Here is a 19,023-nt window from a genome sequence, read left to right on the forward strand (position 1 = left end):
TAAATGGTCTGCACAGCATCGTTGGCTGAAGGGCCTGTACTGTGCTCTAATGTACTATGTTCACACAAGAGACTGTGGCTGGTAGAAATCTGGACTACCACACAAAGACATTGGAGTAACTTTGCAAGTCAGGCAGCAGGAATGACGGGAAATGGACGGGCAAGATTTTGGTTTAAATCTCTTCATCTGAGCTGGAAATAAAGTGAGGAAAGGGGTGAAGCAAGATTTGACAGGGTATGACACTGTAGCCTGGAATTATTAGAATTATTTCTTTTGCTTTATTGCTTTTATATCTTTTCTTTAAAGTGTACAGATCTTTAAAATGGCAGCACGATAAATATTCTAATTGCTCCATATGAAGAAATTTATCCAGCCTTCACTTCTCACAATGTGGGAACAAATGTATCTGAATATCTGAATATTCAGATACTGGATATCTGAAGTAAAAACAGAAAATATTTAGAGAAATTCAGTGAATCAGATAGCATCTGCAGAGAGAGAGAGAGAGAGCAGCAGGGAGAGAGAGGGGAAAGAGAGCTGATTTTGCAGACCCATAAGATATAAGAGCAGAATTAGGCCACTCAGCCCATCCAGTCTGCTGCTCCACCATTCCATCATGGCAGGTATACTATCCCTCTCAACCCCATTTTCCTGCCTTCTCCCCATATCTTTGATGCCGTTACTAATCTAGAATCTATAAACCTCCACTTTAAATATGCTCAATAACTTGGCCAGCATAGCTGTCTGTGGCAATGAATTCCTTGGATTCACTACCCACCATTGCCTAAAGATATTCCTACTCATCTCCATTCTAAAGGAAATTCTTTGAGGAAAATGAACGTGCCTTCTTCAGAAATGTTCTGATCAACTGGTCATCAAACTGAAATGCCAATTGATTTTCCACAGGTTCTGCATGATCTGCTAACCTTTTCCAACATTTTCTGTTTTCACTTCTTTCCCACTCTCTTGGTGACAAGTATACTGTAAATCAATGGTCCTCACAGCTTGCCCATCATTCTGAGGAAATAATAGTCTCCACTGACCACAACAAAATCCCATATCCTTCTATTTAGTTTATATTAAATTAATCCTTCTCTGCACCAATGGCCATGGTCCAAGTATCTCAACTTTCCTAACAGTGGTTTCTTATCTTTCCAAATATGTCAGTAATTCCATCCTATCCACTTGTTGTGGGTTCATTGTCCTTTCTCCCACTCTGGCAGATCGATTCCTTGATACCAGCAGAGCCTACAGCATGCTACAGGAACCAGTGACAAGTGGCTAGTTCAATAGGTTAATTGCTTTTGAGACAATTTCTAGGCCAGTCCAGAGCTTACTTGGTCACTTTGCAATCATCTTGGTCATCTCTCCAATCTGTCTATGTCCTTCTGGTGACCTCCTGCCTCCTCAACACTACCTGTCCCTCCACTTATGTATCTTCATTTCATCCTCCAAATTTGTCACAAAGCAATCAATTCCTTCATCCAAATCATTGACATATGACGTGAAAAGAAGCGGTCCCAATACCAACCCCTGCTAAATTCCACTAGTCTCCAGCAGACAACCAGAATAGCCCTTTTTTCTTCCCTTTCTTTGCCTCCTGCCAGTCAGTCAATCAGTTACACATAGTAGTGCCTTCCCTTTAAAACCATGAGCTCCTATCTTGTTAGGTGGCCTCAGTCACCTTGTTAAAGGTCTTCTGAAAATCCAGATAAACAACATCCACTACCTCCCCTTTTTTTCTATTCTGCCTGTTATTTCTTCAAAGAGTTCCAAAAGTTTTGTCAAGCAAGGTTTCCCCTTAAGAAAATGTTTGGTTCAAATGTTTGATTTCCCCTTAAGGAAACATGGCAGTGTTTGGTTAATCTAATCTGTAAACACATGTTGATGATTTTACACGGTTGAGTATTTCTGAGCGGCACTAACCATTGAGGTGATCCACCATGCTGTGTGTGGGTGTACCAGTTCACTGATGCAGGATCAGTGGGTTCATGTTGGCCACGACCACCATAGTTTCATGGGCTGCTTGTGAACTAACAGTCACTTTATCTGCCAGCAAAGATTGTGTGAGATATATTCCCCAGTTCACTCTCAAGATTGCACCTTCACAATTTGCTGATAGATAAATGAGAAAACATGCAGATAAACAGTTGGCAAGGGTTACGAGTGTTCCGGCTTCCAGGAATTGAAGCATTCACAGGGCAACAGGCAAACAAGATGCTGCAAAGCCCCAGTGGAGTTCTGACAAAGTTATGTCAGAATGTGCCATTCTGTTCGAGTAAACTCATGCCAAAGCAATCAATAGTGCAGAGAATACCTGGCGTGCTCATGACCGTATGTTCACATTTAACCCATTTTTAATACTCACAGGTCCTTGGGGCAGTTTAGACCATGGTCACAGATTGATTCTCACTGTGTTGCACAGATTGTCCATTTGCTCAAACCTCTACACACAATGAGTTCCGTTTACAGCAGAGTTGTGTCTGTATACAAAGATTTCTCTGCAATGTGTTCCTAATAACAGAAGTTATTTAGCACTCTGAGCATGTGTGCTTCACCTAGGGCTTTGTTTTAGATGGATAATTGTTGACAGCGGTAAAGAAACCTGTGGTCAGGCTTCTTGGCTCCTGGCCTGCATGCTGGCCTCAGTGTTTGTGTGGGAGGGGATGTGGAGAGTGAAATGAGAACATCAAAACAATTAGCGGAGATAAATAGTTCAGGGGAAGGCTGACTGGCCAAGAATAGTGTCAACATCTGCACAAAAATATCAATCGTTCTTTGAACAAGAATAATATTATCATCTTTTGAACAAAAACAAATTGCAAGGTATTTTAGAAGTCGGAAGACTTGAATCAATTTGCCTTGTGAGAAGAGCACTTGTCCCCAGATTTTGCTGCACAGTGCATTTCAGTTAACCCTTTACATGGAAAAATTCATTAGCTGTGGCGGGTATTTCATCTTCATGTTGCTCACTGAAGCAAGCTTCAGTCAGTAGTTGCTGCTGGAAGTGCTGCTGACTCTTTCAAAGCAGAATAGGATGCCGGGATTGTCATTGGCAGAGGAAACAATGTGTGAGCAAATTTACATTCAATACATTATTACAAGGTGGATTGGATCACCAGAATGGGCCTTGACCTTTCAGTAAGATTGGGGATGACCTGTGGCACTCAATTACTTGATCCTGATACCTTAAGATGACAGAAACACAGAAATCCATCTGCCCCCTTCATAAAGCCTTAAGTTGCTCCTTCAACTCCAGTCTTCTGAGCAAGGCAGTTCCAGGTTCCAGCAACATTTGGGAAATTGTTTCCTGATTGGTCTCTGTGATGGCCGAGCTTTACTCCTTGTTCTTATTTCTTCATGAGATGAACCATTTCTCCCCTCAATCATATTGACACATCGTTTTAATTATCAATGAACCCCTTTCAAATTGCTCATCCATCTTCAGTATCCAAGGCAACACTTCTGTGTTTAAGAGACACATGGGCAGCTTTACCTGGACTTGAAAAAGCAGGGGTTTCCAGGCAAGCATCTTATTCAGTGGAAAATTTCATTCAGAGAAAAGGCTGGGTGAAATGGGTGATGAGCTTTTTGATGCAAAATATTCCTGTTCATATAGATCAGAGTAAGTACAGAAAGCAAGTGTCTAGTACAGTATTTGATGACATTGAATTACTGCTGCCGGATTCCACCACTCACCTGTAAGTCACTGTGGCAGTTAACCTACAAGCTCATACGTCTTTGGTTCCTGGGTGGAATCAGGAGGACCTGGAGAGAAACTAGCTTTACGTGCCTCAGCGCTGATCTGACTCCACAGCTGTGGCCACTCTTTCTAGGAGTCTGCAGCTCAGGTTCAGAATATTGTGGCATTGCCCAGTCTGAGTTCAAACTCTCATTTCTCTCTCTATATACATATTACTTTGTGGCTTAGACCTTCTCATAGTCTGTCTGGAAAGGTGAAGGCAAAGCCATAGATGGATTTGGATCTCTCTGATGATCAGACTCCCGCGGTGTCCCATACTGCTGGCTCCATTGCTCTTTACTGCTTTAGGAATCCGCTGCATGATGGTGTTCAAGCGTAATTCACAGATGATGCCAAGGGCCACGTGAGTGGTCAGACCATAGGTAATATTTAGTAGGTCCAGCTGGACCTCAATGTGTCAAGAAAGCAGCTTCGTCATTGGAGAATAAACTTCAGTGTTAAGCAATAAACAACCTCGGTCAAAGCCTACTTTCGAGGTCTCCAGTTCTCATTGATAGCCACAGAGAACAACACTGTCAGCCCGTGGAGATAAGGCATCTCTCTGCTGGCCTTTACCATGGCAATGGAAGTCATCATTAGAGTTTCTAAGTGGGTAGTAGCAGGAGAACAACTGAAGTCAGGGTTACGCCTACCAACAATCTGGGCATTTATGGATGATTTAACCATCAGAACACTACCATCCCATGTACCAAATGGTTGCTTGAGAAGCTCCATGCAAACATCAAATGGGCCTGAATGACAATTAAACCAAAGAAGTCTAGGAGCATTTCTATAGTCAACAGAAGGCTGGTGGACTTTAAGTTCCATGTGGATGGGAAAGTAATTCCTACTGTGTCAGAAATGCTAGTTAAAAGCTTGGGGCATTGGTACGATGTAAACCTCAGTGATACAAATCAAATGAAACTGCTGAGAAAATAAATCGTCAGAGGACTTAAAACCATTTATAAGACCTTTCTGCCAGGAAACCTCAAGCTCTGGTACCTTCAGTTTGGATTGTTCCCTTGGCTGTATGAAGTCCCCATCACTCATGTTGAAAAGCTGGAGAGGACAGTTAGCTCCTTCATTAAGAAGGGATGGGCCTACCAAATTCGCGAAGTAGCATCTACCTGTATGGCAAAGGAGCTCTAGAGTTGACTCTCACGGGACTGACTGAAGATTCAAGAGTGCCAAGGTGAGGCTTGCAATGACTCCTTTGGGTCTCGTGACGGTGTTGTCCAGGATACTGCACCCAGGACCTTAACAGGGAGAAAGTAGTGTCCAGCAGAGTCAGTGAAACAGGCAAAATCAGTACTCAGGTTTGCAGATATGGTGGACCAGGTGCAATCTGGAAGAGGGGGCCTTGGCACAAGTTCAAATAGGCCCATTTGGCAAAAGGTGGCAACACAAAAACAAAGGCGACTATGGTGGTGGAGCAAATACAGTGACAGGAGGAGTAGATGAGGTATGCAAGAGCAGTGTCTCAGGTGAAATGGGGACAGTGGACAAGGTGGGAAGACATTGAGGAAAGAAAATTCAGCCGGAAAGATTGATGGGAAAAGGAAGAAAGAAAAATTAGCTTCTTTATAAGAGCAGTTTATGATGTTCTCCCAACTCGCAAAGATCTGAACCAGTGGTTCGGTGAAGACCCAGCTTGTCCACTCTGTGGAAGAACAGCAAACCGTAAGAACATCCTCTCATCTTGCAAAGTAAGCCTCGCTCAAGGACAATACACATGGAGGCACAACCAGGTCCTCAGATGCTTGGCATTAATTGTGGAGAAGCAGAGACTGAATAACAGCTCTGAGCCCCACATGACTGGAAGAACCACCATCCCCTTTGTCTGGCAAGGACAGACAGTGCCACCCTCACTAAAACAGTTGATGTCAGGCACACTGGTGACCTTGACAAAAGGCTGATATTTTCCCTGGAGATAGCCACTACAGCCCTCAGACCAAACCTGGTCTTGAGATCCAGTAGTTTGGAAGCTGTAGTAATCTCAGAGCTCACCATGCCCTGCGAAGATGTAGTCTGCGAGGCAATGAGCGGAAACATGTTAGGTACACTGAGATGGTCACAGATGACAAACAGCATGGATGGAAGGTGCTGATTTCACCAGAAGAGGTTAGTTGCAGAGGGTTTGTTGTTACTTCCATGTTCAGATTGCTGGAGGAATTGGAAGTCCGTGACCAGGGCCAGTGCAAGTTATGAAAGAACTCTCGGAGGCAGCCGAGCGAAGCAGCCACGGGTTATGGATGAAGAGGAGTGACGGCAGCTGGGCCTAACATGATGCGTGGGTGGCCAGATGTGAAGGGGGTTCCACCCGGGATACCAGGTCGTGCTGTTGAGCCCTCTGAAGATGTAGTGGGCTTAAACAGACGAAACATCTAAGAAGGAGGATGCCCACCTGATGACCCCTGAGAAGCATCTGCCACCCAGCAAGCCCCACCTCAGCATCTCTATGCTATGACCTGAGTTAGGATCTGCTTATCAAAGGGATTGAACTACCTCACCACACACAGAAGCTGTCTGACTTGCTGGGTGTTCCAGCATTCTCTCTAATGTCAGATTTTCAGCAACTACAGTGGTTTCTACCGGATAGTTTCAGCATTGCACATTTGTAGCATTAAGTTTTGCCCCACCTTCAGAAATGTTCCTTTTATACTCCCCCCCCCCCCCCCTTTCCCTTTCTCGGCTTCTTTTCATATTTTCTCTTTCTCTGAAGTGTACCTGCGAAGTTATGTAACTTCAAAATATTAAACAATTCAAAAGAAAGACACAGGAGTCCTAAATATGGTGGAACTTGGTCTTTACTTTAAGTAAGGAGCGCACATAGTAGTGTGACGATGTATGCAATTGATGTATTTATGCATTTAAATGAACAAGAATGCTTATTTGAACTATATATATATATACACACACACACAAGATTACTCACAAATACACACACTCCTCCCTGCTTGGCTATAAACTCCAACTCAATGCAGAACTCATCTCAACTATATACACAATATATTATATAACATAACTACTATATTCAAACACCCACAGCATAGTAAATTTTAAATTGCCCTACTCACTCCTAACGATTTAATTGCTGTGGAAGATCTCTTACACTTGTGGAATTATATCTTTCCTGACAAGGGGGATCACTCTGCTTATCAGGTGAGACTTGTGGCTGTGAAACAATTTTAAGTTCTGGGGCCTCCTCCATGGTGGTTGTAGCATTTGACTTCAGACTGCAGAAAGAGGTTCTGATAGTGGTAGCCGACTTTCTACTCAATCAATTGACTCTGCTCTCCTCAGCTGACCGATGTGTCACCTCCAGATGATATCAATCTCCACTGTATAGGAAAGTGGTCCAGTTCTGTCCTTAATCCTCCTGAGTACCCTCTTCTGATCACCTCTGTAGTCCGTTGCCAGGACGCCTTGTCCAGGAGTGAAGCATCGAACCTCTTTGAGGAGCTCTCTCAACTGCTTGTTCTGCATTTTGATTCTGAGATTGGGTTTGCAGAGGTCTGAGCGTGACCACAAGGGACTACCAAGGAATAGTGTAGCTGGTCAGTCATTGTTTGTGGAGTGTGTGGCATTATAACGTGCAGGAAGGAAACTGACGAGCTTCTGGTTCAGTGTTAGTACAGTGTGTCTGCTGACAGTATTCTTTAGATGCGGGACAAATCTTTCCACCAAGCCATTTGTAGCTGAGTGGTACAGTGCAGATGTACTATATCTTATTCCATTCATTTTTAGGAATGATTGAAACCATTCCCATACGAACAGTGCTCCATTGTCACTGACTACGTTTTCTGCAACACCAGTCCTTGAGAAGAGGCTTCTCAACACATTAACAGTGTGCAAACCTGTAGGGAGGCTATTGGGAACACTTCTGGACACTTTGCAGCTGAAATTTAGACAGTCCAGCAAAATCCACATGATTCTTCCACCAGGGCAATGCAGACCATTCCCAAGATGGAATCTTTTGGCATCTTCTGGACATGTTGGCATCCTGTACAGTACATGGCTAGCTACTCGATCTGCTAATCTCTCCCAGGCCACCAGACAAAGCTTCGAGCCAATGCTTTCATTTTAAACATGCCCAGATGACCGGCATGTAGCTCATCTAACACTTTAGCTCTCAGCTTGGATAGTACAACAACTCTCAATCCCCACATAAGGCGATCTCTGTCAAGGGCAAGTTCATTTTGGCACTGGTAAAAAAAAAAGGGAAACTGGATATTCTGTTGCACATTCCAGCCATTTTTGGTGGCCATGTAGACCTCAGACAGTGTGGCATCTTTTCTAGTTTCCCTATGGATCACCCTGCTGTAATAGAGAGTTAGGGAGAATACTTCAAGGGGAGTGTCTATTTTGGTAAAATTTTCTGGTACTTCCTTTTCCAAGGGTAAACAGAACAATCCATCAGTATTTCAATGATTAGTTGTCCTTTTGAATTTAGTCTTGTAATTGTGTCCTCCAAGAAACAGAGCCCATCTTTGTATTCATGCTGCTGCTGTTAGTGGAACAACCTTCTGTAGATTGAAAGTGGACACTAGTAACAAGGATAAACTCTCTCCCATACAGGTACTGGTTGAAATATTTTACACCCCAAAGCAGACTCAAGGCCTCTCTGTCAACCTGTGCAAGATTTTTCTCTGGAGCAGTAAGGGAACATGATGCAAAGGTGATAGGGTGTTCACTTCCATCACTCGTCACATGTGACATGACTGCACCTGTACCATAAGGCCAGGCATCACAGGCAAGTTTCACTGGACAATGTGAATCATAGTGTGTCAATATAGTGTCTGACGTCACCACTTCCTTTACCTTTTTGAAACACTGCTTTGTCCATTGCCATTTCTTTCTGATCTGCAATAATGAGTTCAAGCGGTGGAGCACAGTAGCCAGGTTTTGCAGAACCTGGCATAGTAATTGACAAATCCTGAAAAGGACCACAACTGGGACACATCCTTTGGCTTTGGAGCATCCACCAGAACTTGAATTTCCTCAGAACACGTGTAATTCTTGTGTGTCAATTGTGTGACCACAGTAAGTGATGCTTGGTCTAAAGAATTCACAGCAGTCACAACCGGCTCTGACCCCATAATCTAATTTTTTAATGCTGTCGTTAGGTTTTGGAGATGTTCCTTTTCATTCTTACCAGTAACAAACCCTGAGTGCCCAGGCAGCCTTGCAGTCCCTGGCCCATAGTTTTCTACCAGTGTGTAGCTGCAGTTGCTACTCCAAATAGAAGCCTATTATAGTGATAAAGCCCATTGAGAATGTCTATGGTGAGAAACACTTCATATTCTTCTTCCATTTCCATCTGTAAATGGGCCTCGGCTAAGTCCAATTTTCTGAAGAGTTTTCCTCCAAAAAAGTTTGCAAAGATATCCTCTATCCTGGGCAGAGGGTACCGATTTGCTTCCAGTACTGGGTGGATGGTAATCTTAAAATCGTCACAGATCCTGACAGATCCATTCTTCTTGGCTACTGGGACCGCTGGCATTGCCCATGGGCTCCACTCAACCTTGGAAAGAATTCCTTCAGCCTCAATACAATCTAGCTCACTGGCTACTTTATCACGGATGGTATAAGTACCGGATGGGCTTTACAAAACTTGGGTGTGGCATTTTCATTTAAAACCTTTGATATTTTTGAGTTTTTCAATGACATTCTTGAGCACTGCTGGGGCATCATCCAGTATCTTTCATAATTCGATTTAATATGGCATCATTGCAGGGATATAGCATGCAAATTGTGAATGGATCGCCAATCAAGTGATAGTTGTCTCAGCCAATCATGCCCTACAATGCTGGTCAGTTTTTTCCACATACAAGCCAATGTTACTTATTGATTGTCATATTTCACAGTTACAAATGTCATACCCACAGTAGTTATCTTTTCTCCAGTATATGTTCTTCGTTAGATATCGGCAGGCTTCAGTGTATTATCTTTGAAATGCCATTCAAACTCATTTTGTGGAATGACTGAAAGAACAGAACCTGTGTCTAATTCCATTTTAATTAATTTACCATTCACTTCCCATGTAAGCCATATTGTTTGTCTATTGTTAATTTTTACAGAATAGCTACACTATCCTGTGTAATTCTAATCACTATCAGATTTTTCATCAACAGCATGCAGACTAGTTCTCTTTTTGAAACTGCAACTTGGATTTTCACCTTTTTCTCTTATCAGTGCAGTCCAATTATTTTTGTTTGTCCAACATGCTCTTTGTACGTGTCTTACTTTGTTGCATTTTCTGCAAATTTCATCTTTAAATCTGCATTTGTTTGGTGTCCGTGAGCCCCTGCCACAGTGGTAACAAAATTTGTTTAGCCAGCCTGGTTTTTGTTTAGACAATGCAATTTTGGTCACACTTAATTTCATTCCCAATTGGAACTCAATTGCATCTCTGTCTGCGATTTCCATTGAAACAGCGATTTCCACTTTTCTTTTAAATGTAAGCCATGGTTCAGTTAGGAGCCAGTTTTGTAAGATTCCACAAACTAAACGATCTCTTAGTGTATCCTAAAGCCCACTACCAAAGTGACAAATGCTCAGACAATCTCTTCAAATCAGCCATGTATGCTGAAATGGACACCCCTTCCTTTAATTCCACTTATGAAACATAAAGCCTTTTGCAATCAGCAACAGTTTGGGTTTTTAAGTGTTCCTGCATTACTTGTACAATAGCAGCAAGTTTCAGTTCTGATGGTTTGGTTGAAGCAGTCAAATTTTGAAACAAACTGTATGCCTTTAAACCTAATTCATTTAGCAAAATTTGCACCCATTTCTTATTGGTTATTTCAATTGCTTCAAAATACTGTTCCAATAGTTCAGTATACATTACCCATCATGGAATCAAACTGTCACTCTTTCGGACGTAGCCAGCTATTTCTGATTTTTTTAAATGATTATTATCACCCAATACTTGCTCTACAGCTTTTCATTTGGCAAAGCATTTTCCAGGAACACACCACTTCTTGTAAGTTGATGAATTCCTGCAGTCCTTAGATCAGCCATAGATCATCCTTACTCACGGGGTCTCAGATGTCAATCAGGTTGGGATGATGCAATCCCTCAACCAGACCACTCTGGTTGTCCCCTGAGGGGTTTCAATGAATAGTACAGTACTCAATACACAATTCCTTCTCCAAGAGACAATAGCAGTAGTCAGTGGTTTCGTTCCGCTGATGTCAGGACACATTCCACCTGGTTGTGTATTCTGCATCTCTCTCCCTCATGATGTGTACCCCTCTCATTTCCTGGGTCTCAGACCCGAAATAATAGCGATCTTGCGATTCTCAAAAAGGAGGGGGCGACTTTGTACCCTTCGGCCCCTCAGAGTTGCTTCACCTTCGTAACACCGCCAACAACAACTGTGTCATTGCTGAATTGAGAGATGGCATTCTGGTGTTCCTCCAGATCCAATCCACCTTGTATAATGCATAGAGTGTCAACTTGTTCATACTTAGTTTTCTATGCAAATGCCAATCACCAAACTATTCTTGGTATCCCATCCTCCTTTGAAAGCAGAGCCTGCAGCACCTCATACAGCTACATTACTGACAGAAACTTTGTTTCAATGAGCAACATGACGATGGAACACCAGCCACATCTAATGAATTTTGTCTTGAAGAGAGTTAACTTAAATGTATTGCCCAGTAAAAACTGAGAATAAATGGACTTCTCACAATATAACTGGATTGCACTCTTCCTAGTTTTAAAGCATTTTGTAAGTCTTTATGTTGAAAAGGTGAGAGCTTCATTCTGTTCAAAATAGGACTGATAATTTCATGCAAATGTTGGCACAGGTTTTCCAGGCAGATGTTGACTTCCTTCCTTTTCCTGAGCTGTTTTCCTGCACTAATTGATATAGTGTTTTCTCCTTCACTCTCCCTTTCCCCTCCCACATGAACTCTGAGGTCAGCATACAGCCCAGGAGCCAGGAACCCTGACCACAGCTCTCATGACCACTGTCAACAACCCCCAGTCCAAAAACAAAGCCCTGGGTGAAGTGCCCATACTCGGGTCACTAAATAGCTTCTGTTTATTCTGATACCCTGCCCTTTATTCAGATATGATTCTGTAGTAATGCTACAATAATATTAACTCAATGTGGGTAGAGGTAGCTGGTAGATATGAAATAGTCTCTTTGTTCAACAACATGAGACACAGCAGGCATCATATTGATACCCTTTCAGAGGAAGAGGCTTGCTTGACCCAACATTACATGACATTTTCTATGCTACAGATCAAAGGACAATTCTATATTTACGATGTATCTACAATACTTCCTTTGAATTACATATATCTTTCACACCTCTTTCTTTGTACCCACACTACAGATATCCAAACGAATGTTAAATCATCATTTTCTGATTTTTCAATGGGCACTTTGGAACTCATTGACCAGATCTACAGAACATATTCAAATCTGAAGATTGGTGGCTGAAGTTAATAGTTAATATTTTGCCATATATCCTAAAGAGGTTTGAGCAAGTGCTCAACACATTGAAGATCAATGCATGACCATGGTCAAAACTTTCCCAAAGACCTGTGATTCAAATCTTCGAGCATTAACTCTGGACTAAACATGAACATTGGATTATCAATACATTAGGTGTTTACTGCACTATTGCTATTGTTGACACTAGGTGACTGGAACAGAACAACACATTCTTATATCACTATCTCAGAGACAGCACTGGGGCATTGCAGCATCTTGTTGTCTGTTGCAGTGTGAATGCTTCAGCTTCTGGGTGTTGGATTACTCATAATCCTTGATTACTGTTTATCAGCACGTTTGTTAAGTTATTTATCAGCAAACTGGATTCTTGGGAGTGAAATGGGGAAGGCATCCCACACAAACTTGGCTGGTAGATAAAGAGACCATCAGTTCATGAGCTTCCCACAAAACCATGCTGGACGTGCCCAACGTGTGCACACTGCCTCTGCATCAGTGAACTGGTACTCCCACTCACGGCACAGTGGATCACCTCAACGGTCAGTGCTGCTCAGAAATACTCAACTGTGGGAAATCGTCATTCTGTTTACAGATCTGATTAACCAAACACTGACATGTTTGCTCCAAGTTTAACCCATTGAAAATGAAAGAGTTAAGGTTAGTGTTACTGGAATGATGCCTGGAAAATTGTGGCAGAGCTAAGAGATGTGCAGCGCACCACAAGCCAACTCGGAGTTGGATGTTATTGAATGCTCTTACGTTAGAACTTTGCAGATGATGGAGTGGCACGATATTGCTTCAGGTCTCTGTCTGTCACTCAGACTTCACCCGTGACATTGCCTACCAATTGATGACCATGTAAAGCACTACATCAATGATGCCAAGAAATGGTCTCAACAGTAATATACCTTTTGAACTGGTCATGTCTCACATGCTCCTGTAACATCCTGTGTTGGGCTCTGCTGATACCAAGGAAACAACCTGCCAGAGTGTTAGAAAGGGCATTGAAACTACAAAATGTGGATAGAATGGAAGTACTGGCATGTTACGAGTGATGAGATACTGAAAGCAGGGAATCTGAGATTCTAAGACAACTTAGAACAATGAATAGTACAGTACTCAATACACAATTCCTTCTCCAAGAGACAATAGCAGTAGTCAGTGGTTTCGTTCCGCTGATGTTCTACTCTTGCTCTAATATCTGAGTGAAGAAGCTGCCCCTCAGATTCCCTTAAATATTACTCTTGCCCCCTAAACAATGACTTCTAGTTTTAGTCTAACCCAGCCTGAGGGGGAAAAGCCTACATGCATTGACCCTGTACTGTATATGCTCCTTGTGATTTTGTGTACCTTTATAATAACCTCTATACCTCATTGACCTGCATTTTAGGAATAAAGTCCTAATCTATTGAATCTTTCCCTAAAATTGAGGTCTTCAATTATACTGAAAAAATTCTTGTACATTTTCTCTGTATTCTTTCATGATTATTGATAATTTTTTTTAATAGGTAAGTGACCAGAACTGCATACAATACTCCAAATTCAACTTAACTTATGTCAACATAACATCCCAACTCTTGTAATCAATGAGCAAACACGAGGAAATCTGCAGATGCTGGAAATTCAAACAACAACACACACAAAATGCTGGTAGAACACAGCAGGCCAGGCAGCATCTATAAGGAGAAGCGATGTCGACGTTTCGGGCCGAGACCAAAGCCCGAAATGTCAACATCGCTTCTCCCTATAGATGCTGCCTAGCCAGCTGTGTTCCCCCAGCATTTTGTGTGTGTTGTTGTTTCTTGTAATCAATGTCCTGATTTATGGAGTCCGATGTGCTAAATTCTCTCTAATGATACTATCTACTTGTGATGTGACTTTTAAGGAATTATAGATCTGTATTCCTAGGCCCTTGTGCCTCCATGCACTACCATTCACTGTGTTAATCTATCCTGGTTTGTTCTTCAAAAGGGCAACACCTCTCTTTTGTTTGCATTAAATTCCATCTGTCATTTTTCTGCCCATTTTCTCAACCAGTTGAGATCACACTAAAAGCTTTGGTATCCTTTGTTGCTGTTCACTGTGTCCCCAAATTTGATGTCATCCTCAAATTTGTTGATCCAGTTTACCACATTATCATCTAAGTCATACAAAATAGATGACAATTGAACCCAACACCAATTCCACTAGCACACTACTAGTCACAATCCTCCAGTCAGAGAGACATCTATCTACTACCACTCTCTGGCTTCTCCTGCTAAGTTGATATTTAATCCAATTGAACACTTCTCGGGCACCCTCCCATGCATAACTTTGTCAAAGGCCTTGCTATAGCCCATATAGATAACATCCACCACCTTTCCTTCATCAACCTTCTTGGAACCCATCTCAAAAAACTCTATAATAATAATCAGGAAACATGACAAGCCATGCACAAAACCATATCGATTATCTGTAATCAGGTCTTATCTATCCAAATACTTATATATCCTGTCCTTTAGAATACCTTCCAATAATTTACCCATGACTGACGTCAGGCTCACTGGCCTATAATTTCCCAGTTTATTCTTAGACCTTTATCTTGAACAAGAGAGAAGGTGAGGAGTGTTTATGATTGGAAACTGCAATGCCTCTCCACCAAATACTCCTACATCCACCCACCCCAACCCACACAAGCCCTAAACAAGCAAACCTACCAGCAGCTGTCAATAGACTGAGGACACTTCACCCAAATGTATGCATGGATGGTTTGTGTGAACTGAGAAACGGCAGTTGGAAGATGAGTAAATATTTTCTTTATACTTTTAATTTGATTCACAGAATACAGGATTACAATACAAACTGAATGACAGAACATATACAATCTAAGGAATCTTCCAGTTACAGCAAAATGTACAGTCAGGAATCCCCAGAACCCCCACTAAATATGAACATGTACTGTATAATTGATTAAATATTTAAACTGAATGAGGTCTTCTTGTGTTTACACTTGATCTTTCAGGCATTTCATTCATTTTTGGTTTTCGACTTTTGAATCTTCTTGTTCTCCTGGAATAAAGAAATCACAGAATGGTCATTTTTAATGAGATGATTTCCATCTGAACTTAGAGTTTTATTATTATTGATAAAGGTGATCAAGATCATTGAAGTGTCTTACACAAAACAGTGTACACTTACATTTGAAGATTCTTCAACCAACGATTTGTTTGACTTGTTTTACACCTGTAATGAAATATTAGGTTTCCTGTTTAATCTAAGTATCAGAGAATATTCTTAATACTTGAAATCTATCATAATAATCTGTAAGCAACAGATACCATATAACTAAATGAAAATATGCTTATGTGCTAACTCTATAAATATCTATGTTGCTTCAATGACTAAGTGAAATGGAAAGTCCTTATTAAATATGACACATTCTACAGTACCACTTCAGTCAATATGTCCCAGATAGAGTGAGACTGTGGAGTCAATGGATAACTCATGATTGCTGAAATTAATTAGCCTATATTCTGCTCTACACCCAAAAGAACTAACAATGATGATCTAGTAGATGATGTCAATGGACGCAGCTATACCTATGAAACCAAGATATTAATTTATTTTGACCTAACATTTACAAAATAATAAAATATCTGTTGTTTAGGCTGAATTGAAAATCTTTTGGTTGGCAATGGATTTCTCCAGTACTCAGCAATGTTCAAGTAATTGCAGAGTACTGGAGGACTCAAGTAGTATAAATGCCTTTGTTTGAAAAGGGGAATGGGGCATGTCCAGGGAATCACAGACAGGTCAGCTTAATGTTCATGGTGGGAACATGCATGGAATCTAAACAGTTACATGGATAGCAGAGGTTTCGAGAGATATGGCTAAAATGTAGACAAATAGGACAAACTCTGATAGTCAACTTGGTTGACATGGGTGATTTGGGCTGAAGGTCCTATTAATGACTCCATGGGAACTAATTCTGAATCATTGTTGTGACAAATTGTAATCCAGCTGGTAAAGCCCAGGTGTTGATGCTGCATTATTAATAATCTGGCAAACAGTACTTACGTTTATAGACTTCTCGAACAGGTGCTCTCCAGGCTTTTAGCTATATAAAATATTAATATAATTAGGATTAGTAAGATGAGGTTCTTTAATTCAATGCTTAAGTATTACCTCAAAAGTCAAACTTCTAACTGATAATTATTGACTATTGTTTTTGGTTGCATGTCACGCAAACACACCACTGCTAATTCCCTTACATGAAAATGCATAAAGCAAATAAAGTTGATAAAGTTTATCATAAAATAAAAGAAGAAATGAGGAGACACTAATACTGCATCTTTAATATTCACTTGTAGTTGAATTGGCTCAGAAAGGGCACGGGATTTGGATATCCTAGCAATAGCAATACAGCCAGTCACGCAATGAACTCTGTTGTCTTATTCCTTCATCAATAGAGAGGTATTGTTTGCTTAGCTCTGGCTGCAATTGGACCTCATTTGCAAACTCTAAACACCCAGTCTTGTAACGTAGGCATCATGCAATACGCTTCTGAAATTCCATTCTATTGACTTGAACAGAACCATATTTCAGAGAAGCATTGTGTCCATTACTGTCTAATGTACAGCACACTTTGCACAAGGAAGTTATGACAGAATTCTGATGTTTCCTGACATCTGTGCATCCAATGAAACAATAAAATAGAGCTCAGAGTCTGCTCCAGTGCTTCCCGGCTTTCTCCATGTAAAGTAAGCAAAGTTATAAACCTGATCCAGATCACAAAGGCCCACTAAACTGAACTGTATCAAAAACACAAGATGGGTCTCGACCGAAAACTGTTTGTTTATTTCCATAGATTCTGCCTGACCTGCTGAGTTCCTTCAGCATTTTGTGTGTGTTGTCTTGAACTGATCTGTATGACAAGGAACTTACCTCTATGCTGTTTTCGCTCGACTCTAATGAATGACTTTTGCTATCAATTGTCCTCAGACCTCGACACTCCACATCAATGTCAACAACCTTGCCAGCAAAGTATTCAACACTGCTTTTGCAGATTCCTTTTGCCTGTGAAGATAGCAAAAGAGAAATTATTGTTACGTGTTGCTCTTTATTGCACAATGTAATTAATAGGCAATTGCTATGAAATAACTCAATACTAATGACCCTTTGGTAAGATAATAATTCAGTGCCCGCAGTAATTTCTTTGATATAATTCACCACTCACAGCTATTTCTATGATTTACGTCAGTACCACTGGCATATTCCATGATTAACTGCAGTATAACTAGCCCTTTCCATCAAGTGACTCAGTATTCATGCCTCTATTGATCATTCAAACATTCATAGCCTTTTTGTGATACACCTCAGTAGAAATGGTGGTTTGGATGATATAATGTAAATCAGGTCTTACCGCAGTCTTTTTGGGACGGAAGTGACATCTGCGATCATCAAATTCCAGTCTGGAATTTTTGGAACAGACAGTTTCTTTCACTGAAAATATTAGATCCACGTTGTATGACAGTTTCCCCGTGCGGTAGACCTAATGATAGGAAACCATACAGTTAATGTGTCACCATTTCTGATCAGATAAAACTCAGAACATAGGTCTTTACTTTCAGGGTCTGTCTCCCCTGAGGTACTCAGAATCATCAATGGCAAAGGCATGAGATATAATTTGTCCAATAACTAAATCACCTCTTTAACCATTAAGCTGGAGATGTTTGAAACACAGGAGTTATTAATGAAAAGAATTTAACAAACAGGTTATCCTATTATGGGATTTGGAGGTAACCAAGACAGAAATAAACCCCAAATCCCAATCTCTGGAAATTTCCATTTTCTAATCTGAACCTTAGTTCCAATTCAAATCTCCAAAATAATAGACACAGTTTTCATCTGAACAAAAATTGGCCAGTTACATGCCTATCATGTACAGCTCCTGTGTGAATATGACTGGAATAATCTTACTTATGTATGGAATGACTTGTCTCCATGGCATTCAAGTAGAAGCACTTCACTGTACTTGTGTCTATAATGAACCAATTACCAATGATGGGTCTACCTACACTTAGTAACACTGTTAAAAGAGCATCACCTGTGAAGAATCTGGAAACAGAGCAAACTTACGTTCTTTCCTCTTCTGCCAGTGATACCACAGAGGTTGGGGATCTCGGTCATTTCATTCAGCTTTATAACTGACGCTCTCAGAGCTCTCTTGGTGCTTGGCAGTCCTGCAGACAGAAAGAGAAAGTTGTACAAGACATTCCAACAAACCTCAGTGAATTGTTCTTGCACACATGTGAAATGTTGCCAACTAGAGCTCATTAGCAGGATTATCACCACTCTCCCCAGTACCTACCTGAGCAGTGGAGGATCTGCACGGCAGCGATGGTGAGCAGGAAGGTTTTCATTTTGCCTCGAGCGGGATCAGCCAGCTGGTTCTCAGTGTGAAGGAGCTGCTTCTCTCTCTTTCTCTCTCTCTCGATCTGCCTTCACCTCACTGCCTTTGGTCTTTTTATACTGTGCCTCCACCACATTCAAACACTGATTCATATTTGCTCAGCTTGTTGACCGTGGGCACAGAAATCTGCTGACAAGTGAGCTGTGATCTGGGCAGTGCTTCTTCCGAATAGCATCATCATTTTAAGATCCACTGGTAAAAGAGAGAGATCAGGCTTTATTCCTGAGAGGGGAACAAAAGTAAGCAGAGTTCTGATGAAAGGTCTTGGCCAGAAATGTCAACTCTTTATTCCTTTCCATAGATGCTGCCTGACCTGCTGAGTTCCTTCAGCATTTTGTGTGTGTTAGTAAGCAGAATTGGTTC

General features: G+C 41.3%; 1 protein-coding gene across 1 annotated transcript; it reads right to left on the reverse strand.

The window, feature by feature from the left end:
- Positions 1 to 14,999: 14,999 nt before the first annotated feature.
- On the reverse strand, positions 15,000 to 18,716 carry LOC140728267 (secreted phosphoprotein 24-like). The gene is made up of 7 exons (XM_073046761.1): positions 18,559 to 18,716; positions 18,327 to 18,430; positions 17,611 to 17,739; positions 17,133 to 17,264; positions 16,266 to 16,305; positions 15,387 to 15,431; positions 15,000 to 15,257 (listed from the first exon to the last, which is right to left on the reverse strand). Exons 1-6 carry the CDS (start codon positions 18,608 to 18,610, stop codon positions 15,400 to 15,402), a joined length of 489 nt encoding a protein of 162 aa, XP_072902862.1. The 5' UTR covers positions 18,611 to 18,716; the 3' UTR covers positions 15,000 to 15,257; positions 15,387 to 15,399.
- Positions 18,717 to 19,023: the final 307 nt, after the last annotated feature.

The sequence above is a fragment of the Hemitrygon akajei genome, chromosome 5, assembly GCF_048418815.1.
Source record: "Hemitrygon akajei chromosome 5, sHemAka1.3, whole genome shotgun sequence".
In the NCBI taxonomy this organism is placed as follows: domain Eukaryota; kingdom Metazoa; phylum Chordata; class Chondrichthyes; order Myliobatiformes; family Dasyatidae; genus Hemitrygon; species Hemitrygon akajei.

Excerpts from the sequence above, each read along its gene's own strand:
- LOC140728267 (XM_073046761.1), bottom strand. The coding sequence starts at position 18,610 with ATGAAAACCTTCCTGCTCACCATCGCTGCCGTGCAGATCCTCCACTGC. Across the intron at positions 18,431-18,558 it reads GCAGATCCTCCACTGCTCAG|GACTGCCAAGCACCAAGAGA; the intron begins GTAGGTACTGGG and ends TTCTGTCTGCAG. Across the intron at positions 17,740-18,326 it reads CTGGCAGAAGAGGAAAGAAC|GTCTACCGCACGGGGAAACT; the intron begins GTAAGTTTGCTC and ends TCCTATCATTAG.